This window comes from Netta rufina, assembly GCF_964035555.1.
Source record: "Netta rufina genome assembly, chromosome: 10".
Taxonomy (NCBI): domain Eukaryota; kingdom Metazoa; phylum Chordata; class Aves; order Anseriformes; family Anatidae; genus Netta; species Netta rufina.
The window spans coordinates 3,983,429-4,009,715 of record NC_140133.1 but is presented as its reverse complement, the minus strand read 5'-3'; the positions used below and the strand labels follow the sequence as shown (position 1 = coordinate 4,009,715).

The window sequence follows — 26,287 nt, the reverse complement described above, 5'->3', positions numbered from 1 at the left end:
CGATAGCGTCATCTCTCTCTGCTCGTAAAATAACAGCACTTTTTTTTACGTGACCCAGGTACTAAGTAGCAATGCACCAGCCAAGCTGTAAGAGAAGCCTTTGTTTAACAGTTGGAAAAAGTGCTTAAATGACTCATAAAATATTACCCGCGTTTGACAAGTTTATCTAGCAGTACCGTTGAGATCCTCAGCAATGGTGTTTCTGCAGTCAAAAAGGAGCATTTTATACGAGGGTGGATGTGTAATTATTTAAAGCATTAATAGCAGTTCAGCAGGATACTCTTGTGCTGTCCACACTGAAATTTAACTACTTCTGCACACTGAGCTGCTAGTACCTGGGAGGGCAGGTCGGAGCCAGGCACGATTTTAGGACAGTGTGGTGTAAAGGACCACGTCTGAAGCTGAAAACAACCAGGAGAGGCAGGATGCTGGCAGTGCTGTTCTGGAGCAGGCTCCACATGTCCTGTGGGACCTGCAGCATTGGGTCCCAGCATGGCCCCACTGCCCTGCAGGGCTCAGTCAGGCAGCAGGGCTCAGGTCCCCAGCTGTGCTCTATCTGGGGCAACACACAAAATACAGGTCATGCTCTGCTGTGAATTACGGGTCAGAGCTGCACCCATAAAGGAGTGCAGCTTTATAAGCATGGTTTCATGTCAAGCCATAGGAACTGCTCTGATCAGCAAGTGCCAGTAATTCAGTGGGTCCATCGCAAGGAGCATGGATGAAGAACTGATACAAAAGAAATTATTTTCATTATCAATCTTTCTATTCCATTAGGATTTATTCAGGCATTCAACTTCCATTATTATCTATGGTTGCTGAAATTTCATTCTTGGATTTTTCGGTCAACTGTCCTGGTCACTGGCAGGAAGGCTATGATGAAGCACCTTTTATCCCATTGAGATTTATTTTTTTTTACGTCCTCACAAGCAGGAGGCTGCCCCAGGAAGTCCTGAGGCCAGGGACCAGTCAGGCAGGCAGTTAACAACAGGCGGCTTTCATTGCCGGGGCACGTCGTGGCGGCGCTGCCGGCTGCGGCCTGGCCCCAATTCATTACCCGCCATGAGCGCAGAGGTCAAATGCCCGAGCCCCCGTGATGGGGCACCTTACGCAAAGTGCACGTCCTGGGAGGAGCCCCTGACAGCTTTGATTTTTCCCACACACAAACTGTTGGTACAAGATGTAATCTGGGAATGAAAGGGCTGTGGATGGGATGATTGGGGACAGCTGCTCCCCAGAGGGCTCCAGCAGCAGGGCCTGCACTAAATACCCTCCGCTTTCCATGGCCCCAGGACAGGAGAGGTGTCAGGCTACAACGAGGCACAGATGGAAGTGAACAGGATTAAGTAGTGCTGATTAAGTATAAGTATTTTTCAGTAGGGGAAGGGAAGGGAAGGGAAGGGAAGGGAAGGGAAGGGAAGGGAAGGGAAGGGAAGGGAAGGGAAGGGAAGGGAAGGGAAGGGAAGGGAAGGGAAGGGAGAGGTGGAGATAAAAGAAGGCGGATGGGCCCTCACCAGCCTCTGGATGACCAGGCTGTGCCCGAGATGGTTGCCCTGTGTCTGTGGGTGCCTCCATGCTCAACAGCACTTGGCTTCAAAGAACATGAGTTCTGCAGCAAGGCTGCCCTGCCTCGATTGCTGCAATGAGGAGGAGAAGAAGACACAGCCCTTTGTACCCACTCAAGTTAGCAGCTGTGGCTGCAGTGGGGTTTGGATCAGGATCATGCAGTGTAAGAGCTGCTCCAGTCTTTTACTAAAGCACAGTGGCCTTTTATTCCTTTCTTCTGCATATAGAGGTGACCGCAGCAAGTGTTCACTGTTTCCCTGCTAGCTCTCCTCTGGGGGTAAAAGCACAGATACTTGCTGATAGAAGCACCTATGGCACATGGATTCATCCTGCTGCCCTCTAGGTGGGAAGAGGTTTCACAGAGTTCTCCCAATTTCATTTATTTTGTCAAATCTTATGTGTACTAGAGCTGGATGAAGAATAAACACACCTTTTGCTCAATTCCCTCCTAATATAAATGAAGGACTTTTTTTTTTTTTTTTTTTTTTAATCAGTTACCTTGACACTATAATAACAGCTCTTAAATCTGAAGAGGTGGAAATGTGCAACTGCAAAAAAAGGCATGAAGAATCCATGATGTGATCAGAGATATATGGAAGAAATTCCCAATGCGCAGGATAACAGAGCTGATTTATGATGTTTTGATTAATCGGTGTCACACAGTTGATTTTGGCTCAGACTGACAGTTCATTTTAATGAACCTCAAATACATCTTTTCTATTGGCACATCTATGTTATTCTTCCCTCCTCTCAACAGCTTGCTGTGCGCTCCTGAGGTTCTGCAATGCTCTGGCTGTCAGGAAAATCTGATACCGAAGCGGTGATGCTGTAACTGGGGAAAGTTCTGTTGTTTTTGTCAGTTCTCTCCCACCCTTGAAGTGTCAGTTAAATCACAATCAGCCTACAAGTGTTTTAATTTTCCTCTCCATTCACAAAGGCGCCGGTACAGGGAGGTCTTGTGCTTTCACACCCGTAACAACTGAAAACAGTTAGCAGCTCCTGTACTAGGCCCTTGTCAGAGACCTCCCATTACAAATCAGTTGTGCACTTCCAAATTGCTTTTGCTGCTATCAAAACCTCCCTCGTGCTCCACGATATACCTAAAGGTTACATAAAGAAGGCTAGCTAATCCAAAAGAGGAGGAATTTCCAACTCCGTTAACTTTACTGTAATCTGAGAAAACTCTTTCCAGATTGTTTGTGCGCAAATTGCTTTCACTAATGGCCACAGCGGAGGTGGCAGTGCTGCCTTGGCTGCTGCCGCATGTGTGCGTGGAGCCCACACTGTGCAGCCTGTATTTCTTCTAACTGCTTGATGAGCAGGACTACATTTATCCTGCTTTCTCTGGGAAGTGGACATCAACCACCACGGGAGCCCACCTGCCTTCCCCATGCAGGACTGGGGGACAAGCATGGCACCAAGGCCTCAGGGTGCTTGTGGTGCTGCTGCTGCTGCTGCTGCTGTTCCTCTCACCTGCCACCTGGCACGAAAGGTGTGTTTTCTGTTTTTTTTTTCCAGCTTGCCTGCCAAATCTGTTTCTCAAATTATTATTTTGCTGACAGAAGTATAATTTTGTAATCAGTTAAACAGCTGATCAAGTAAAATTGCAGTACTTTAACTGAGCAACTACATGTTCATTTGTATCCTACATCCTACATACTTGTGCTGGCTTTGATGACAGTAGCGTGTCTCCTACCTGTATTTCCCACCACAGGTGACATTTCATTATGCTCATTGCACAGTAATATTATGATTTTGGAATAAAATGCTTACACAGAAAATAAGTTGATCCATAGGGGCTGTCAGTCTGTGGTGAGAGAAACTTTCAAGAGGAGGAGTGATGGTCTCTTGAACTCAAGTGCTCCACTTGCAAGCATGCAGCAGTGGCTAGTGTGATCCTGCATTTACATATGAGGCTGAAAATGTGCCTGGAGCACTGCTTTGGCCTGGTACAGAGCACAACTTTCCTCTGAAACTGCCCAGCCAGCACAGAACCTTATTTCTGCCAGTAGTTCTGCTTTCTGAGGAGTTAAGGAGCAGCATCCTGCTCCAGTAGTACTGGAAAACTGGAATGCTTCAAGCAGAAAATCTCAGCTAGCATCATTACCATCCCAATCCTTGGTACCTGGCCCTGATGCCTGCCAAGTAAGCGCATATGGGGAGCTTTGTTTAGGATGCGCACCTTGTTTTACCATGGACGGAGCATGGTGGAACAGAAACTCAGAGAAAACAGCTCACACACAACTCTGCTGGGCAGGTGGGGTGGGACCTGAGGTGGGAAGTCAGCACCTTTGGTCCTCCCCAAAACCATGGCCATGACATGTGCAGGGGCAGATCCAGTTCAGGCAGGGTAGATCTGGGGAGGACCACAGCAACTGCTCATCACTTCAGGATTTACAGGTGGTTCTGGTATCAAAGCCACAGGCATAATACAAGAGCTTCATTGAAAACCAGGACTACAGGACATTGCCCAGTGTGTACTGGAGCAATTTCCAATAAGGGTGAATTCCTATTTTGACTCTGTGCATTCATAAATGCAGTGCATGCAGAATTCCCAAATTACTGTGCTATTGCCCAGGAATTAGCAGCCACCCCACCTGTAAAAATAAATAAATAAATAAAATAAAAAACATTTCATTTGGATTATGTGATGAGCTTTCCATCTGGAATAGTGATTATCTTGTCTTCATTATAATAGGCCCAGTGATCATTTTTAACTTACTTTAGAAGAGAAAAAGACCAGCAATTTCCTTAGCTCTGGCTCTCAAAGTGTTTTTCATTTTGCCTCCTCATTGAAAATGCCACTGCCCTGACCAAGCAGATGATTTCAATGTAGGCTGGATTTTGAGAGGCAACAATCACTGAATCCATGCGACAGCTGGGTAGGAGCCAGCAGAGAGTAATTTAATAGGATTAATGGCATAATTATTTTCATATAAAATTTTATAATGCTTATTTATTTATAGACAATTTAAGATTATGAAGTCATGTTTAATACAAAATCTGCTACTTCAGCTCTATAAAAATACATCTTTATTTCCATAGTTGTGTGTGGCAGACGCATGCATTTCGTAACTGCAGGAGAAGGAAAGCCCACACTGTATCTAGTTTGTGGTAAAGCATTTGACTTTTGATTAATGTGTTGAATTTTGCAGTTTAGAAAACAAAATGTCCCTAATTAGAGAGGTCAGGGATGGTTCAGAGCACACTGTGTGTAACAAGTGGTTGGTTATTTCTGCTGTGGATACTGTAATACCAATGATTAAGGACACTTGGAACATACTGGTTAGCAGTGGTTTTCAGTGAAATTTTGGTCTCTCTACACAAGCCCTCCAAATTCTGGCTTCTCTTGCAGGCAAGGTACTGTATACGCAGATGGCATGGTGGTCAGGCCACAAGCCAGGGCTACAGATAGAAGAGAAAACTTGTTGCTTGTGTATAATTCAGCATGTTACATACAGCAGATGATAGACAAATGGAGAACAAAAATAGGATCAGCTCTTTAATCGTCATTGCCTTCAGACACCACAGCAAAGAAACACGAGTTGACCAAGTTTCCTAAAGGTGAATTGAGCTCACCATCAGCCAGGAATCTGGCATTATTTCTCAAAAAAGGGCTTTTACTTTGCAGGTGGGTCCCAGGCATTTCTCCACAGGTCATGGTGGAGATTACATTTCAGGTCAGCAGCCTAATGAGGAGCTGCCTGCCCTGCCAGGCGAAGGAATGCCATATGGCTTTTCTTCCCTACTTAACACATTATGAAAACTAAAAGAAACATCATTTGGAGCTGTCTTGGATTGCTGAGAGTTCAGGGGGGAAACGGGACTAAATGTGTGATGCGGTTTGTGAACAAATGCTAGCAAAATCAGTTTTGTACCGAGCAATATTGCTTTTCTGCTATTTTAACAGATTCTGACAGTTTTTGTTTAGCATAGTTTGGCAGCATATTAAAAAGATTTGTTCTCTAAACAAGACCCCACTTAACTGTTTACTGGTATCTCCTTTTCTATTTAATATAAGTAGAGGCAGCTTCCACATTTGTTCTGCCAAAGCAAGAAGGCATTGAAATAAGTCTGAAGGGTAGCTTGGCTTCCCAGCTATTTCCAGGGAGCTCAGTCACTCATGTGCATACTGGAAGTCAGTTGCCCTGTGAATGTACTGTGATCAAAGGGCTAAAAATGTGGCGTGCAGGTGCTGCGTGGTGCAACTGCACAAAGACCTACCTAAAGCCTCAAAGTGCGAAGAAGCCGATTCAGAGAACCAGGGTTGTAGTTTTGAGGCTGTCCAGCTGGTAAATGCATGGCAAAATTATTGTCTAAAAGTCTCTAGGCTTAAAAATTTAGGAGTTTTCATGTTAAGCTTTGTCAAAACTGTATTCACTCTGTCCGTGAATCTGTCCATTCCTCTCACTTTCTCTTTTTGAGTGAGGGGTTGAGAGGTTGGCAAAGGGATAGACTCCAGATGTCAAGGGGGGAAAAAGAAGGGAAAAAAAATCTGAACTGATCCCAACAGAGTGCTCTAAATCAATGGCCTCCATAGTCTAACAGCCCGTGAACCTCAGCTCCAGTTAACAAAGGCATTATCTGTGCCAGGAGCGATGCCGCTGCTCTCCGACTGTATTTGTACTACAAGCTTTTCATATTCAGAGGAAGTGCCCTGGGTCGGTGAGTGTTCAGCTAGGTAACCCCGGGGTCAGGTTTAATTGCTCTAAAAGGTGGCACATGGCAATGAATGAGCTCTAATGATTTAGATAGTATCTATTTCACATCAAGAAGTTTCTACTCTGAACAGACCTAATCGAAAGTAATCTGAAAATTAGGGAAAATAAAAACCATGCCCGCAATGACCTAAATACCTATTTCCTTGAATTTTATGCCCTAAATAACCTCATTCCTGGGAAGTTTAATTTTTCCCTTCTGCTAAATATACAATTGCCTGGGAGAAACGATTGGTCATAATCAAGCTTTTTAGAGCTGCAACTGTTAAAATATTATTGTTCTACTAAGAGTTTTGGAGGGGGAGAGCAGCCAGTATAGAGGGAGGGAGGGAGAGAAGGAAGAAATATCCCCAGGCTGTCAGAGCAAACATCGTGTGCACTGCTGTCCGTGGGAATGCTGCTCATGCAGCACTGCTTTTACTTTTTTATATACACATGCATATATGTATGTGTGTGTATATATGTGTGTGTACACACTACATGTATAAATGTTTGGGGATGAGATGTTTAATATCCTTTGTTTCACCACCTGCTTCCACCAGTAAGTACCAACTCACATTTTCAGAGGAGACAGTCAGTCTTTGTCAGCCTCACTTCAGCAGGAGGAGAACATGCCAAGGAGCTGGCACAGGTAGGGCTGATGCCCAGACTGCAGCCCCCTTGGGGACGGAGCAATGTGTCCACAAGGAGCAGCGTGCTCCTGTCTGCCTGCACTGAGACAGCATCATCTTTACACATGAGTCCTAGGCTTTGTGATGCCTCCACATCCTTATATTTTTGGGCAAAGCACAGATCGCATGAGCTATGCTGTCAAGACAGGGCTATGGCATGCCCACGGCCAGCCAGGTGGGACACGTTTGCTGCTCAAGGCTTCACAGATGTGCTCAGGTGATCCCAACAGGTTAGGCATCACTGCCCCAGACACCTGGCAGCGGGGTCAGCACCACTGCGTTTTTTGCCCATTGCTCTGTTGCACATGAAATGCAGGGCATAGGAAGCACAGCTTTTGCTGTGTCTTTGTGTCCTGCAGCTGTCCTGCTCCATGCATTCGGTCAGGGGTTCCCAGGTAAATGTGTGGAGCACCCACGGCTTGACTGGGTTATAAGCAGGCACGTAGGCTGAGCCTTTTGGAATTTCTGTGCCCCGAGTAATTGCTGGCTGCCTGCATTTGTGCTGGAAAATCCCAGGCAGAAACATGTTAACCCTCTAGTCAGGCATGCAAACCTACACCCATAGCTGAAGAGGCTGTGGTATTTGGTTTGCTAGCAATTAACATATTGAAGTATTTGTTTTGAAAAGCTAGTGATTTCTTTATGACCTTGAGCCATCAAAGACTAAGTATGCAATTAGTTTTAGCTGCAGTGAGGCATTTAAAGTCAAGCATGTGTTTTAGTGCTTTGATAAATCAGGGCATAGCAGAAACAAATTTGAAAACAAAAAATATACATAGAGTCGAGAGGAAAACCATTTCAGCTTTGCAATCATGCCATTTTTACAGAATACTCATGTTACGCAGCTCTTTTGCTTGACGACAGCGTCGTGCAGCCCAGCAGTGGGACTGCCTGTGTGTGGACAGAGCCAGGGACGTGACTGCTCAGCCACAGGGCTGTGCTGGCAGAGCCAAAGCTGCCCTCACCCAGTGTCATGCTCAGCCCTGAGCTATGCAACATGGTGCAGGGGCTGTGAAGAAGCAGAAACCAGCGCTGTGCTGCCTTCAGGTACAAACGGACCTGTACCTGGTTAAAAATTTAATACATACTTTCACAGAGAAAAACTACATGTTATTTGCCATGAATAGGCATCTTTTCCAAGCTAAGCAAGAGCCCCCAGTGACAGCAGCCCTGGGTGCATGGGCTCTGCTCACATTTGTGCTCCCAGCAGGGAGGAGTGGTGCCTGCCCTGGGCATGCTGCTGGCAAGCATGGGCTGCTTTCAGGGTCTCTGTGCTGCTGCGGAGATAAATGCAAGTAAATATAGCTTTGAAGCAAGTAAACACAGCCTTTGGGCAATGGGATTTTATTGACTGTCACTGTACAGCAAGGAGGATGCTGAGGAAGCCACTATGTGTGACCCGTAGGCTTTTTCTTAACCAAAATCAGAGGCAAAATGGCATCGAACTTCCCTCCAGTGTAAACCAACGTGGTCGGGCCTTGGAGGTGCACACAGTGCCTTAGACTTTCCTAAGAGGATCGTGTGGGTTCTTGTCAACGAGTAAATTGGATTTAGTCTTCCTGCAGGTGGTGCAAAAGGCTCGGAGGAGGGGATGTGTGGAGGGCTGTGCAGGGGACAAGCTGAGGGTCTCCATGGGGACACTGAGAGATGGGGAACACATGGGGCACTTGGGATGGCTTCTGTGGGGAAGCAAAAAATATGCAGTGGTGGATGACATGCATGGAAATGCCCAACTGCAAACCAAGACACTCATCTCAGTGGTAATTAACCATTCTCTTTCTTACAGTCTTGTGTCATGGTGAATTTTACTTGTTATTTCTTCTCATCTAAGTAAGCATTACAGTGAGAGGGAAAAATGTCTTGGTGCTGTTATTGCTTGTTTCCTGATGTTGTTCCCAGTCTCAAGGCTGGTGGTGATCCCATTCCCTGAGCACATCCTGGGCTTTGCTGGCGGTGCCATGGGGCAGGATCCGGCCCGGCACAGCCGCAGGCCCTGGGCAGCAGCAACCACGGAGGGCCAAGCAAATTCCAGCCTCCTGCTGCCTTAGTAAAAAGGAAAAATGGGAACAATGGACACGGCCTGATGGGTGGCATGATGATAGTCTTTTCCTGAAAAAAAAAAAAAAAAAAAAAAGAAACTGGGGGCAAAGAGAGGCAAATGCCCTCATCTGACTGAAGTTCCACTCCTGTGCCTGGACATTTGTCCCATGGGCCAGCAGTGCCAGGATGGGAAGGATTCTGCTGATGTGCGTGGTGCAAACCTGACACAAATGAGCAGGGGACAGGGCTATCCAACCACCCATCTATTTTAAAACGTTTCTTGCAGTCATCCTCTGTTACCGTCTAGGCATCTTGTTGCAAAACATGGACATCCTAAACTATAATTTGCCTTTGTTGAGCTATTGATCCTGATTGTGCCTGAGATTTGGGAGGTTCCCAAATACAATAAGTGTGTTTACATGCAGTAGTCAGAGAGGAAATTACATGTGAAAGCACTCAATAAGGAGATGGTATTTTGTTGCAATTATACATAAGCCTTGTGTTTACATGGGGTTTTTAAGGAGAATTCAAAGCATATCTCCTTTTTGTGATGCATCAACAAGCATATCAAATGATTGTTCAAAAATCCTGTGCTTTTTGCAAAAATAGAAACCAAATGGCTGAGCAATTTCCAACAGAAAAAAAATTGCCATAGCAATTCCATGGTCTATTTAAAACTCCTTTATAAAACCTTTTAAATAATAAAACTCTACACTCTCAATTAAAAAAAAAAAAAAAAAAAAAAAAAAAAAAAAAAAAAGGAAACTGCCTCTCTTGGTTTCAAGTTTCTAAACATTATGCATTGTAGGGCCATTATATGAAATGCATATTTTTTTTCTCCACGGGCCGTATGTTCCTCTCCTTTTCCCCAGCAGTTGCCAGGCTGCTGGGGTCACCCCGCTCAAGCCACTAGGCTCCCATGGGGCATCCACAGCGTTGCTGTGGGTGCGTGTCCCCAAGACTGCTCTGAAATGGACTGAGTGGCTCTGGAGCATGTTCCCCACGCACAGGACATGCGGCTGAGCTAGTGCTGCTCCTGCTGAGCCCAAGGAACAATTGCTGGGAACCTTTACTCTCACCTCTCGTACAGCCTGCTGCAGGGGTGTTGTCTGAGTGCAACAGGACCGCTCGCAGGAACAACTGTACAGTATACAGGTGGTGGAAAAAACAAAAGGAAATAAAAGGATTGAAAGCTGTAAACCTTTAGATATGCAGAAGAGGATGCAGAAGAGGTCTGCTTTGGGAATGGGTGATTGCAGAACAGAGGCTGATGCCAAAGCCATTCAGAGGAATTTTTTTTATTATTATTTTTTCCGTTATATGCTTCTTTCATGGAGAAACACGAGCTTCAGCTTGCCCACGGCCGTGTGGCACTGCTGCAGCCTGCCCTGATTGTATCCCTGGGCTGTGTCATCTGGCCAGCATGAAACCCAAGCCTGCGTGCACGCCCATGCCAAGGGCTGAGCGTGTGGCTGGGTCCTGCTCTACATGTGCAGGGTGCACGGCACGCCGAGCTCGTGCATGCGAGCAATGTAATGAGCTTTGAATTAAAAGCTCCTTTGTCATGCTAACTCTCTTTTTGGTGGCCACTACCAGTTCTCTTTCAAGTGCCACACATGTACCTTGGCCAGTCGCAGGATCTGTTTAAAGGCCACGTCTAACTTTTAGGTTCATGTTACAGAGGCCCCTTAAAAACAATTCTCCTTTTCCCTAACAGAAAGGTCTGGTAATTTAGCCTCAAAACAAACACGTTAAACACATTACAAACTAAAACCATGATCTTTGCACTCCCATTACAGCAGTAGGCCAGCTAACATCATGCATAAACACGCAGATTGGCTAATTCTCTCGTTCTGTAAACAGGATGCGCTGCGCTGAGCAGCGGCATGGCACCTCTGCTCCAGCGTACGTCGAGCTCGGCAGGCCAGTCTTTAGGGCGGGGGGAAGGCGTGTATGCGCACTGAAAGCAAACAGATGGGATTAGACACAGTTTAATCACTTACGTGGGGTTAAGTTGATTGCCAGAATCATAGTGGTGCATGCACGAGCTGGGGTTTGGAAACAGCTGCCTGCGCAGCATCTGACTTGCCCGTGCTCCCTGCGGTGTTTGCACGTCTCTGCTGACCTCAGGAAGGCCATCCGTCTCCGTCCATCCGTCTGTCCATCCGTTGGTGATGTCCGGCTACTGCTGTGCCATGGCATGTTCTGCTCTCACAGCTGCTGTTTCCACGTCTCGTTTGGGAGGCAGGGAAGGGGAGTCCCATGTTCTGATGCACTGGCAAAGGGCTCTGCCATGAGAATATGAACCCAAGCTTCTCCTTGATGAAGGCCTGCTAGGAAAGGAACAGGATATAAAGGAAAGAAAGAGGGACACATTCAGGTATTGTGCTCCCCTTATCCCGGCCTGCGGCATTACTTACCCCCCTGGCTCTTCCCTGGTGACAGAACCTGGGAGCTGAGCCACTGGGCCTCTGGGTCTGGTGCTGCTGGAGACAAGATGCTCCCGATTCCTGCTCCAACAGTGAAGGTCCATGAGGCTCAGTTGTCACTCCCCAAGCCTCCAACCTCTTCTCTAACTTCGCCTCCTTGCTTGGAGGTGCCTGTGCTACATGAGGCCAGGCCCTGTGAGGTAGCACTCTGCACACCTAGGGCTCGGTCACCACTGCAAATCAGAGGAAATTTTTGTGATTTAAATCTCCTGGCATATGTTTCCCTGTTTAATACTGTTTAATGAAAGCTGTTCTTGTTGTGTGCATGTATACACACACATATTTAGCCATATTTTTCCAATTACTTTCATACAGCAGATCACATTTGAATGGGACTCTGAGTCTGGACTTGTGGTAGCTAAAAGCACATGGTCTTTCTGCACGCACTTGCGATATGCTAAAATCTTTTAGTTATTAGCAAAGCCGTGTTGTTGATAATATTCTTTTGCTGGGGAAGATTTAGAAGCATGCCTGTTTAGATAAAGAGGGACTTCCATGTAGTCCCAGGCTCAAAACCATAATATTTCCTTTTTGATGTATATCGGGTGATTTCTGGATGGCACAGAGGTCTGCCTCTACATTAATGGAAGCTAATGCCTCCAGCACTTGCTTGTGGCACAGCTGACTGCACGCTGAGACCCGACGTGCACTTTCCAGAGGAGACAGATCAGACACAAAGCCATGTCCTGCCTCAGCTGAAACTCAGGGCGAAGTACAAGTAACCAGTGAAGTCTTGGTGTGCCAGGCCTTTGCTAGGATGGAGCAAGCATTGCTCTCATTTGCGTGGTCACTTCAGCAACCATGAGCTCTGGTCGAAGTACATGTAAAGTACATGCCAGTCATGTCCGTCCACACCTAAGCACTTGCAGAAGATGGCAAAGCAGTGTTTTAAGCAGCATCTTTAAGCAGCTGATGGCGGTAGTGGTTATCCGTGGGTGAGGCCACCATGTTCTTTTCCAGCTGCATTGCTTTTTCTTTCCTCCCCTCCCGCCTTCCTTTTCTCTAGCAGACCTTGGCTTGCCATCCAGGCTGTGACAACTGGTTGGGAATTTCCTCTCTAGCTCTGAACCTGGGGTCTGTCCCTTCTGTGAATGTGCTGCACGCTGCTTTTGCCAGCACATGTATGTTTTGTCAGTATAAATTACCCACTAAGTGTTTGATTCTCCTTTTCTTCAGCCTTCTGCAGCCCCACTGTCAGTGGCTCGGTGCAGAGCTGCAGCACACCGAGGAGGTGCGGAGCTGACGGGCGTCACTCCATCCAGCCCAGCCCAACCTGTTGGCCAGGCAGCGCTTGAGTGACGAGTGCCTGCTTTCCTTTGAAACCAAGATGAACAGAAATGTGTATGTGTTCATAACAGCCATGCATTTCAAAGGGAGAAACATTTTTCTGATTAGTTTCAGGTTTATAAGTTTCAAGTTCAATCAGAGAAAGCATTTCTGGTTCTTAAAGCCAGGCTTTCCTGATCATCCTCTTCCTCCAGCCATGGGCATTTCTAAGCCGCCAGAGCACACCGAGAGTGCTGCCGCAAGGGAGGCCAGGGCTCAGCAGTCTGAAGAACAGCTTAGTGCTCATAACTTCCAATTTTAGTTTTTGTTACCTAAAAGGGCACCCTCCCTGCTGGTGTGCAGGAGGGACACCCCAGTGCTGTATCTCCCCGCTCCCAGAGCCTGGCTGAGCAGCACCTGGTGCCTGGGATCAGCTGGGGCCAGGCCGGGAACCCCATGCCTCATGGGGTTTCTCCTATAGAAAACGCAAGGAGTACTCATTCCTGCTGGGTTCGTGCTCTAATTGCAGCTGAGACATGGTTTTGTGTATCTGGGAGCTGGTAAGTGAGCGGGAAGCCAGCACTATTGTTGGGAAATACAGCTACCTGCAGCAGCATCTGCAGCCTGCGGCTCTGCCAGCCCTCTGCCTGCTGGGCTCAGACCCTGCCTCTCACACACTGGCCTTTCCCAACCTCTGGCCCAGAGTTTGCTGCTAAACAAAATGCAGACACAGACAGGGACGTGTGTACATGAAGCAATGGGACACCCAACCCCCTTCCAGCCTGTCACATTCCCTAGGCTCCCCAAAAAGCCCATCAGCTGTGCCACATGCCTGGTGCAGGTGGTACCCTGCTTTTCCTTGCTGTTAAGGCTCAGGGAGTGATGGCCAGAGCAAACTGCTCAGGCTATACCATGTTTGTCTGCAAGGAAATGGGATGTTTATGTTTATTCAAATCAATACTGATGGATTATACTTTTGTTCCATTTAGCAGCTGTTTGGACCATTTTATACCACAAAAGGAGATTAAGATCCAAAGTACTGTAGGGCTGTGTTATGAATAACAGACGTTTAATAGCAATAACAACGAATAACAATGTGAAGTATGGCTTTTAGCTATTGTTATGTCTAAGGTTAGTTTGTTTTTCATATCTATAAATACATACATGTATATATATAAAAAAGGAATACACCCATCTGCTCATCTCTTGTTCCTTGGGAGTAACAGGGTACAGAATAGCACACTGCCTTTCCCTCCTGGCTGGTAAATAAGAAGGAAAGAGGCTGGGAGCCCATCTCCTGCCTCTGAGTCCAGCCCAGGATACCCATGAGCAGCAGCTGTAGAGCCAGCTGCCCTGTGTCTGCTTTGGAAAAGGGACCTGGCCCAAGGTTTGTCTTGCCTGGCATGGGTTGTAAATGGGGACCGACGCAAGCACTTGAGGACTCAGAGCCATAAAGTACACATGCAGCGCAATTAGCATGATTTCCCAGAGGCAGGTGTGTGCCTAGGAAAGGCCTCACCTGGCCAAGTGGTTGCTGAGCATTTAGGGCCAGCACAGAGACAGTTCTGAGAAAGAAATTTCCCTTGATTTCCACATATAAATAAATTGGTGCTGACAAGAAATAAGTGTAATAGAGCCTGGTTCCTTGTCATTATTGGCTAGAGCCATGAGGAAGATAATAGCTGAAAATATGGCTTTAAATGGGAGGCACACATTTATTTTGTACAAATACTTTAAAATTACACCATATAGAGAACATTAAAACATATGACTATTACATTTTAAATGACTGCTTAAATCCAAAAGAAAAAAATCCTGGGTTCTTATGCTGTCTGACAGGTGGCTTACTTCTGATCCTACCTCTTAATCTTCGAAGTCATGTTTTCTTTCAAACTCTGTTATTCCATTTTAAAAGGAGATCAGGTTATGTAGAACAATGTATTATGGAGCATAGCACTCACTGCTGGCAAATAAAAAATATTATTAAAAAAAAAAAAAAAAGAAATTCAAGATTCAGGATCAATTTGTTGATCTGGTGACATTGCAAGACAGAACCATTCTCAGAGGTCTGTGAGGTTGCGGTTGGACAGTTTTTATTTGCAGTATTTGTCACAGATGGCATTGTGAATTCCCTTGAAAGCATCGTGTTGATCACTTGGAGCAAGGCCCTGGGGGTCAGGCTGGAGCTCTGCTGCTCCTGCAGTCCCTTACCTGTGCACGCAGTGCCGTGTCTGTCATGCTTCTCCTTGCACACGCAGGACCTGCAGGCATCCAGAAGGGCTCCATGTGAAGTCAGGCGGAAACCTTGTGCTGGCCTTGTGCCAGTTCAAGGTAGGAACATATGGCCTCCACTTTTCACAGGCCAAACAGCAATCAATAAGAAATGATTCTGATGAGAGGTTCTTCTTCCCTGAACCCCTTTTTCCCCTCTCTTTCCAGACAGTGTTGCTGCAAAGGAGCACATACTGTTGAGGTACACCCAACATGCCTAACCTTTAGAGACAAAACCAGATGCTCTTTGGCTTATAGTCAGTCCTCCAAAGCCCAAAGATATCCACTTGCAAGAACAGAACGAGTCATGCTAACATTGCCCTTGCTAGCAGTTCACAAGACTTTTTGTCTACTGCAAGGCAAGCATGAATCAAAAAACCACTTGCTGCACAAGTTTTACAGATTTATTTCTCCCCCTGCTCCTCATTTAGCAAACCAAGATTGTTAAAACTCAGGAAAAATATTTCATGAGGCTCTTGTTGAGTAATGATTGAGTTGGTGTTGCTCTTTAATGAAAATGGTAGAGGAGGGAGGTCAGGAATGGCCTAGGAAGGGTACAGCCATTTTGCCACCTAGTTTGGTGAGTTACAGGTTATCTAGCCCTGCCAAAGCAGGGTGTGTGTGGGGGGGGGGATTAGCTGTGGTCTTCGTCAACAGTCTGGTTATTAATGCTCCTGAATGTATTGCTGAGAGTCTGGAGGAAGGTTTAGCAGCAAGCACTGTACAGAACTCCAGTATCAATAACACTGCAAACAGTAAGTGTCTTTTGACAGCAAATGCAAAATCTGCAGAAACAGAGTCTTCTCCCTTTAACTGTGGGCACCGCAATAAGAAAGGCTTTTGATTTCCTTCCTCATTTGCTTTTGTTGGTTTGATATTCTTTATAACAAAGCGTGTATTCAGAGGAGTGCAGCATATTTTCAGCTATGCAAGGATTATGTGGACAAATGTCATCCTTCCCACAGTCCATTTGGTCTCTTGACTCATCACTCAACAGCTCTGGCCTGCCAGAAGAGCTGATGAAGGCACCAAACTCTTTACCAAACCATCTAGTGTGCCAACATCCCCAGTAATTTCCACAGGCAAAGCAAGCAGTTGGGTTGTAGTGCCGAGGGGAAAGGAAGCTCTGTAGAACATAAGGCACGTTTGCAAAATTCTCCTCAGAAAACTCTCATCTGCCTCCTCAGAACTATGACTCTGGCAATGCAGTGTTTGACCAGAGTTTGGACAGTACTTTGGGGAATATCCATCAGTGTGAAAGTAAGCATTGGTCCAGCATGGCACAAACAGGACATCTGCTTTGGCCAGCAGCAGCACATGATCCTACTTCCTCATGTCTTTAGTATGTAAACAGTTGAAATCTGTAGGAAGCCAGCTAACCACCTGAAAAATACTGAGTAGGGCTCTGGAAGGGATAAAAAAGCAAGCTGATAATCAAGAATTCAATGGAAATAAGGTTGCAAGGAGGGGGAGTAAGCCATAGTGTTTTGAGATGCACCAGACACAAGGACTGAGTCATTTTCATGAGACAAACCACCGTATAAACAGGCCCCATCTGATGTTTTTTCCTCTTCATATGCTACTATACCCAGCTAAAGCAGACTGACAACAAACAGCAGTTTCTTAATTGAAGTTAATTGCTTTGCCTGGATGAATTTTATTTCCTGATCAATTTTAAGCAATGGGCAAATAAACTCTAGCATTAATCATCTTTTCCTTTTTCTTTTTCTCTTGATAGCAAATGTTCCTTTCTGTTCTTCCCATCGTATTTGTGGCATTGTGCAGATAACGGACAATCACAATGTTCTTGGTGATTTACATTTTTTCTTTCCATTGGACATAGCTCAGAAGCTTAAGAAAAGCTGTGACTCATAAAGTCACACATAACAAATCAGTGAGCAGGGTCACTTTCTTGGTAAATTTGTCGCTAACTAACTCATTTTGCCAGTGCTGGAAGCTGGTGGCCTAGGGAGCAACCAGAACCTTCCTGAAACAGCCCCAGGATCCAGCAGAAAGCTGCAGTCATGGATTAGGAAAAGAATTAATGAGCATCCAGATTTGTCTGGATGTTACAGGGGGGAAAAATCAATTTTTGCGGGTTTTCAAGTAACTGTGATAGACAAGCTATGATCAAAGTGTCTGGCAATGAAATGGTGTCTTGGAGAAACTGAGGTGTTTAGGTAGAGGAAAAGAAAAGTTTCCTTTGTCTCAAGAGCAGAAAAGTCACCTCATGTGATGAAGGTTTAATCCCTGCAGATGGTTTGAAGCCACAGCATCTTTATTCTCTTCTCACTAGCATCTGTTGAAAAGTTGTCATCACTGCTTATGCCAAATGCTGGACAGGGAACAATTTGCGTAAGACCTGCTCAAGATAACAAGCTCGTTAATAGCTTATATTCGCCATAAGCAGCCAAGGTATACTTAGCCATGACAGTTTTCTTTCAGTGGACTTGGGAGCTCTTATCAACTGTGACAGCGCAGAGCGGGTGGAATGTGGGAAACAAAAGACCCGCACAAAGGAGGCACTTTAAGTCTGAGCGTGTCTGGGTTCCTCTTGCTTCCTAGAGGCCACACAGTGACGAGCGTATGGTGAGATTCTTTGCTCTAATTAATATTTCACTCTCTGAGCGAGTTTCAAGTTATCCCTTGAGAGAAGTTAAAGGTTTGCACATTTTGAGGAAAAATAACAAGGCTGGTGAGCTTGAATTAAGAAAGTATGTTGAAGGAGCTGTTACAGTCTTTAACTTTGGGTGAGGGACATGTAAACCATACGGCATTAGTGCACTTTTTATTGTATAACTTGTTCTATGTCCTATTTTACAGTCTGCTCCAATAAATTTATACATAAATGCTGCTAGGAAACATTCACCCCTTCTTCCCTTTCTGCCTCCTCTGGACTGGGGCATCTGATATTTCATATTCTGCGGAGGTATTTGTTTTCCAAACCAACCCACCAAATATATTTTATGACAGCAATAAAATAAAGTGGCTATGTGGTTGGAACTGCTGAGTTCAGCAAGGAAGGTGAAAAAATGGCCACTGGAGGAGAGCTGCTGCTACCAGCAAGTGCAGGGAGCCCAGATAGGGCTGACTGATGGGGCCTTCAGCCCCGTGGTGAAGAGTTGTATGAGCCACGGGTGCAGTGCTGTACACCCTTACAGATGTGGCAGATTGGGCCCTGCCATAACAGAATCACACCAGAAGTTACGAGCAAGCCTAGGGTGGCTGAAGCCTTCATGAGCTACAGCGCTGAGTAAAAAGCTGAGCTACTCCATCCAGTGGTTTCTCGTTCCCTTCACCATGTGCTGTTGTTAGGCAGCAGTCTCTTAATCCAGCTGTAATTCCTCAGGATACAGCTTGTATCCTGAGCAAAGTAATTACAGATCTCAGAGCAGCAAGCTGAAGGTACAGTAAGAAAAATGATGCCACTATGTGTTGAGTGGTTTACCTATGGGCTTATCAGACACCATTTGAAGAAAGCCCTCCCTGGATGTGCACAGAGGGAGAGAGAGGCACTTAATCTATCTAATGGCTCCCGTGACATTGATATACCATCTCTCATTGTTGTGTTAAGGACCTCTTGAGCATTCTGCTCATGCATCACTGGATGACATTATCCCAGCATGTTATGGCCAGTGGCACACCTAGGTTAGAAAGGATGTTGTGGTATCCTAGAGGAAAGCAATTAAATTATCATCGTCTATTCACCAAAGCAAAGGTAGACCATGGAAAGACTCCCTTGTGTGAGGCATTATTTGCCCTGCCTGCAGCAGCAGTGCACCCCACTTGCATGAAGTATCTCACCATTAGGTGCAGTGCAGTGCTGCATCTGATGCTTTCAGCAAAACGTTGCTACACAGCAGCATCTTGTCCAGTTTGACAGCGACAGGGGTGGTATTGGTCTGCCTAGGCCTGGAGGTAGGTCATGGTACTACAAAAACTGAAAGAGAGAAAGGGCAAAGAGGGAAGGAAGGAAAGGAATTTGAGGGGTCAGGGATTTCTCAGCAGGCCTGCAAGCAGCACCACATTAAAAATGTCTCCAGCTCTGGGAAAAGGCCATTTGTTCCGTACCACAAATTCAGGGAAAAATAAATAATTTCTGAGATGTCCCTGTAGTGTAAAGCAGATCAAGAATGAAGGTGTGGGAGGGAACAGACAAATGGCCTTGTGCTAAAAGTCTTCCTGTTATGAAGAAGAAATGCCTGTTCTTCTCAGCACGTGGAGGAGACACATGCCTATTCAAAGTGATGCAATCTGTGTTACCACTGTGAAGAAAAAACAACAAATGGCCCTTGTGCTGCCCTCCTGCTGAACCATCCCTTGGAGGGAGGACATGCCACCACAGCCAGGCAAGAGTGAGATGCATGCGACCTGAAGACCTGTGGTGGTGCAGGGGACATCGCTGTGAGAAGGGCTCATGGTACAACTGGGTGTAAGCACCCACGTGGCCCTCACAGAGCTCTGAGGCACAAGCACGGTCTTCATGAAGGGGCAGCAGGCTCTGTGTGAGCGTGAGGCAATGCCTGGAGCAGAGCTGTGGTCCCGGCAGAGGTCTGTCCGCAGTGCCAGCTGCTGTCTCACAGCTAAAGGCGAGATATGAGGGACAAGCGTGGCCGGGTGAGGCGTGAGGCTCATGGTGCGGGCAGGCCTACAGAGCTCAACCAAGATGCCCTAGTGACCTCAGGAGAAAAGGGTGCATCGTGTTTTCCTCCAGCTGCCAACAAAAGCTTTTTAAACAGTAAATGAAGGAGTAGTGTAAACACAAGGCCTTTTAAGACGTGTATCCATGTCACTTAAGTGAGGGCTAATTATTAATTTGATGAAGTTGAAGGTGAGAGAAAGACCGCAGGGCCCTCTTTTTAGGAGCGGATCCCCTTTGCACATAGCCTGCAAACTCCTGCCAGTGCACAGAGGGGCGAGCCAAGGAAACGAGGCGAGCAGCGGCTGGCAGCCATAGGTTCGCTACGTGCCTTTCTCAGAGAAGTGCGCCATGGAGCTAAATGTTTAGTAAATACAGTTAGCTGGGGGAAAGAAGTATGTAAAGTTTGACAGAACAGTGACCTAAAAATGGGCCTCAAAGTATGTCTTCGCAGCAGACTGAAAACAGAAGGAAATCTAATTAATTATAATTATTACACTTCTAAGAGAAGAGGAGAAGCAGACTTTCTCTCATGATATACAGAGAACAACTTCAAAACTGTTTACACAAATGCTGTGAATTCTGCTGGGTGGGTACTACAAATCCATGTCAGATGTTAACGGAAAGAACAGCGTTTGTCTTGCAAGATGGCAACATGCCACTGTTTTAAGTAACAAACATGCTCGCTGTGGTGCGGTTAGAGCCTGCCATGATCCAAGATGAAAGACAAATGAAGGATCTGCAAGACTGATGTGGGGCTGTGCCAGATGTCAATTTTTGAGTGATCCTTGTCATTTTAAAGACAGATACAGTAGAAACCCAAATGTTATTGGCAATCATTTATCAGAATCATCCAAGAGCCTCTCTGCACGTGTGCAGAAATTACCTATCTGGTAACAACATCCTTTGTACAGAAATCATTGGATTTATGAATTTCCAGTTGACAGTAATTGTAAAATTAAAATCCAGTGTAGAAGTCTCCCTTGCAGGTAACTCCACATTGACAAAGAGGATTAAGAATATTTCACCTGAGTCTGCAAAAGTGCCAAATATAGCATTCATTAAGCATAGTGAGACTACCCAAGGGTGTTAGATGTCCTCAACCAACTAGTAAACATGGGCACACAGGAGCATTCTGTGGCCTTAGGTGTCTGTGGGGCGTTCAAGGTGTGGAGCCGGAAGATGCAAAGAAGCAGGATCAATGCACAGCTGTCTTGCAGTGTATGTTTCGGGCAGCATTTGCCCAGCACAGAACAAGCAGAGGGAGCTGGAGCAGTCCGGGGGCTGCTGGAGATACCACATGCTGCCTGCAACCAAACAAGCTGCATTGTCGGTGTGAAACAGTGTAAGGAGCCTTTTCTGCCTCACCATCACCCTGCAGCTTTCACTCGGGCTTGCTCTGAGAGCCCTGCTGAGAAGCTGAGATGCACCAGGCAGGACCTGCGCCAGGCGTCCTGTACCTCTGCTGTCAGGACAAGGCTGCCATGTGGATGGGAAACATCAAGCCAGTCTGGGGGTAAAGTAGGCTGGACCCCATTATGCAGTGTGTGCTCTAGTTTTTATATTATGTTTGTGTACAGAAGAACTTGTCAAATGCCAAGCCCTCTGGAGTTAGCCCAGGAAGGGGTTGAGGAGTCGCCTGGAAAGCTGCACAGGGTCAAGAGCCTGTCTGTAGACACAAAGACTTTGTTACCAAGACAACTCACAGTGAAGGCCAGTAGTGAGCTACACACCCTGTCAGTTGGTACATAAGCACATGGCTGAAAGAAATGGACTATTTGAGAGCATAGAGGAAAGGCAAAAAAATATGCAGGGAAACAAAGTAATAACAATTAAGACAATAGGCAAGAGAAATGACTGGATGGAATCATCAGTTGGAAAGCAAAGACAAGTAATGATATATAACAAGCCACTACATGTTCTTCCTAGGGGGAAGACTGAAAAAACCCAGAGGAGAATGGCAAGAAGCCAGTAGCAAACCAACAGCACAGCAAGGCAGTCCTTTCTAAAAATGTCACCATGGAATTACACAAGAAGCGGCACATGAAGGACATTTGCAGCACTGGCTCAAAACCTTACAATTGGCTATGGATAAGGAAAGCATAAAGACACTGTTGAAACTTTTTGCTTCTGCTGGCCAAGCTACGTGTATGGGAAGCCACATTGTCCAACAACTGAAGTTGCCCACCTCGGTGCTGTTTGGAGGTGTGCTGGCACCCCAGACCAGGGGGCAGGACCTGCTCACAGGCTCCGCACACAGGCTGCATTACCTGCAAACAGCCCGTGTTGCTGGAAAACCTCTGTGCTTGCTGATGAGGCCTCCTTGAGCTGTTGGTTAAGCTGAAGCATTTGGGCTCTCCTGCCTGCGCTTTCTAAAGATGTCCAGAGGGGACTTTGCAAAAGCCAGGCACCCCCAGGCTGAGCCTCAGGGACTCGCGCAATCAGGACTGTACTGTACGTTGTCCCATTCCAGCGGGGAGATGAAGCAGCAACTGTTAGCACTTGTCACTGGATGAAAGCTGCAGCCCTGTACTGGTGTGTCAGGATCCTTTTGACTGTAGCAGCCACGCTATGTCATCATTTATTTCTGAGGGTGTTTTCTGCACGGACTGAATCAGAGCCTTGCGGTGGCCTCCTGGTGCTTCTGGTAGCTGTGCGCTTGGAGTGAGTCACAGGGCATCCTCAGCTGCACCACAATAACCTGCCAAACAAAGGCTGTGTGTGTCACCAAGCCTTGAGAGGTGATCGGCATTTTACTACAACAGGTACTATTTTATACACTGGGGTTGTTTCTGAACTGTGAACTCCCCCAGCTGGTGAACGTCTGCTATTACCGTGAGGCACAACCTCCACTCCACAATGTCTCTGTGAGGTACTGCGAGACCGACTCCAAACCTCACCAGCATTCTGCGATGTGCAGTCAGAAGCTGGAGGAGAATCGGAGCATGAGTAGCTGCAGAGCTAATGTGGCTTACCAAGATGCCTGTCATTTGGGAGGAGGAACAAGGTCAGCTTGGGTTTAAAAATGTCATACAGCTGGTGGGGTTTGTCTGTTTCATGAAGTCTGAGCACTGCGATTCTGGACTTGAATATGGGAAGAGCCAAATCTCCAGCGGCTGCAGGCACAGCAATTTCTCTATCACTATCCATGAGGGAGCATCCCAGCCACTTGGAAGCATGACTTCAAGGAAAACAGGCACAAAACCTGACCCATGTCACACATTTCAGGTCCCTTGCACAGTCTTTTGGGGTTTGTCCATAAGAAGCATTATGCATAACAGGTCACTGACCATCCCTGATTTAAAATCCTGAATTAAAGCATTAATTAAATTAATTAAATTAATTCATTATTTAATTCATTAATTATTATTGATATGAATTATCAGTAATTCATTAAATTATTGATTTAATTCAGCATCCCTGAATTAAAGCATTAATCCTTAAACTCACAGAAGAGGCAGGAACACTGCTGCACAGCATTACTGAGAAGGCAGTTTGTATCAAAGCTGTTCACCTGCTCAGCAGCACACACCTTCTCATGGTCTGAGCTGGTCATGATGTTGTGGTTCTGGAAGTGTCCGAGCCAAGAGTCTGCAGCCAGCAAATGTCATCCAAGTCCGATCAATTTTGCAATGCCTTGTACTGCACATACTTTATGGTAAACGCTTCTCTTGCACACATACACGGCCTTTGTGTTTGCCTGGTGTTGTCACAGTGACTTGGGACAGATGCAGGCAAGGCCTCCCTAAGAGGAAGCTATCCCTCAATAGCAGACCTGGCCTGCTGTCTTTCTTAAGGAATTACTTATAGCAAAAGTTAATCAAAAGACACCTGTCTGAAGAGATGTGGGCAGTGAAAAGATCTATGTTATCCCCAAACTCTCATGGTCATCTATGTGATCGGCTCGAGACCACATCATGCTTACCTGCGACTCCACAATATTCACCTCGAGCGTGCTGGGGATGTCTGATAGGGTAACGGGTAATTCTGTGCAGGTTACAGTCAGCTCCCGTCACCGTCCACATAATATGGCCAAGAACAAGGGAGCAGCCAGGGTGTAGGAGATGTAACCAGAAACAGCCTTGTGTTGTGAAAGAGAACTGCAGAAGCAGCAGTGGCTGCACATGTGTGTGGATACCATGTTCAGTCTCTTGTGATAAGGAAGCAGTAGGTGGAAAACAGCACCAGGGACAGAAGGGTCCATCAGGACAGCTGGCAGAAGAGCAAAGGGTGAGTTACCTGACCTTTCCATGACTGAAAAGAAGGCTGTAGCACCTGGTGACCTCCAAGATGGAGGGAGGAAGCAGAGGGAAATGAGTGTGTATATTTGACCAAGGGTGGTAAATGATGAGAGGAGTGCTAGGCAGCGGGCAGGTGTGTCTGTGTGGACCATGGTGTGTGTTACCAGGACATAAGCTAAGCAACTGCCCTTCAGGGATGGGTAGGGCTGGACAGGAATCAAGACCATGTCCAACTAGCCAGGGCTTCTGGTGGCACTTCAGTAAAAAGAGGTGGTCAGATGGGTTGCAGCTGAAGCACTGGCTTAGCACTGTGGTGTGACTATGAATGGGCAGCACAGCTCCGTGCCTGCCTGCCCCTGCTGAGGAGCAGGGGGAAGAGGGCAGAGCACCAAGAGCACCACGCCAGGCCATTCGCCCTGCCCTGCCTGCTGCCCACACTGGGGGACCCGGGGGCACACAGCTGCCCTGTGCCCCTCCACTGAGCCCGCACGCCACCCCTCACCAACCCCACAAAAAGGCCAGGCCCAGGCGGATGTATACAAAACCTGAAATAGTTTACTTTGCTTTCTTTTTTTTTTTTTTTCTTCCCTTTTTTTTTTTTTTTTTTTTAAACTTTGCTCTAGGTTTACTTAGATTTCGTGAACTTGATACAAGAGCATTTGATATGAATCGGTAAATAAAACACCGTCATAGATAGATAGCCACGATAAACTTTGTTAGAAATGTACATGTCGCGAAAAAATAATAATACTAATAATAATAATCATAATAAAAAAAGCCGGCGCGACGCCCAGGCCGGCGCGGCCCTCACGGCCCTCGCCACGGCTGCGGGTGGCTCTGGTTCCCCGCGGGCGCCGCACCCCGGTAATGTGTGTATATAAACAAAGCCCATAAGAAATGTACAAATATAAAAAGCTACAAACATTAATAAATTACATCGTCACAAAACACGGAAACACTCCACAAGGTGCTAGTAAAATAACTGTCTCCCTCCTCGTACAAGAAGTTACGCAAAGAGCTGGTACGGGCCGCTGCGGCTGGCGGCGCCCGGAGAGACTTTCCCCTTATAAAAAACGGGTGGTCGTTATTCCAAAAGCTATGTACAAGCTACATTCTAGGAAAAGGATGCCTCAGGAGACGCATCTACACGGCAGCCAGGCACCGCCGCCCGCCCGCTCCCCGCCGCCCCTCACCGCCTCCCGCTGCTCAGCGCCGCGGGGCCGGGCCGGGGGCGCGTTAACTTTTTGCGGACTGGTCGCTCTCAGCACTCTGAGAAAGGACATCTATATTAAAAAATATTTATAGCAGGATTCTGTACACTCCAACCGCTGAAAGTTAAAAGGGTTGCCGTCACGGTGGCCAAAGTTAGGTGGCAGTAGCCCGGAGGCTGCTAGAGCAGCAGCTTGCCATTCCGGTGGATCTTCAGGATCTTGCCGAGCCGCTGCTTGGCCGTGGCCATCCCCTTCTTCGTGCGCTTTCCTGGAGGGAGAGCGGGAGTGGGTGAGCCCCAGGGCGGCTCCAGCCCTACACAAAGTGACCCTCCAGCCCCGTACCACTGCTGCCTTCCCCACAGGAAGCCCGGCCCCATCCCAGCACCTCCACGAGGCCACAGCCACCCCACAAGCCTGGGTCCTTGCCCGCTCCCACCCCAGCTCCCCGGTGCACCAAGCACAGGAGCCAAAGCAGCACCACCGCAGCTGGGGCGCATCCCGTCACAAACCTGGGGCACCCCCACAGTGCCAGCCCTGCTGTGCTGTGCCCTCACCCAGCCCGCATGCATCCCAGCTCATGGCTTGTGGGTGACCAGTTTGCCCCCAACATGACAGTCCGTCCAAACCCAGTGTCTCCAGCACTGCCCCACTGGGGAGGCTGTGCTCACACAGGCACCCAGCAGGCTGTACAATGCTGCCTGCTTTCACCGTGGGCATGCACACACCCCCAGGACCTCTGGACACCTCTCTACTGTTCTGCACACACTCAAGGGCTAATCTGTAGCATGGGGACACAGTCTGGCACCTCACTGGCACCAGTCCACGTACCACTGTGGTTCCTTGCCCTCTCTTTCCCAAGAGAGACCACCTGCACCCAGCCTAGGCACAAGCTGCTGAACAGCTGCATGTACCAGTGCATGCACACACACACACACACACACACGCACAGACATGCACATCTTTACAGATTTAGGCTAACACCAAGGCACTACAAAGCACCTAACTGGGACAACCTCCCCTATCCCCACACTCAAGAAAGAAAAACACCACTGTGAGCCCTTGCTCGTGGGCTGTGCCATTCAGGAAGGCCTGTGCTCCCTGCATGCTTGTCCTCAGAGACTTGTACAATTGTCACAGCTGATCTCTACCCCACCTCTCGCCAGCTACTACCTTAC

General features: G+C 47.0%; 1 protein-coding gene across 2 annotated transcripts in view; it reads right to left on the bottom strand.

Annotated features, from left to right (window-relative positions):
• Positions 1–24,524: 24,524 nt before the first annotated feature.
• PHF2 (PHD finger protein 2) overlaps positions 24,525–26,287 on the bottom strand; it is a 96,813-nt gene continuing 95,050 nt past the window's right edge. For both annotated transcript variants that reach the window (XM_084293038.1, XM_084293039.1), the window contains one exon: positions 24,525–25,380. In XM_084293038.1, coding sequence (XP_084149164.1) covers positions 25,292–25,380 — 89 coding nt within the window. In that variant the 3' untranslated portion in view covers positions 24,525–25,291. The remainder of the gene's footprint in view (positions 25,381–26,287) is intronic.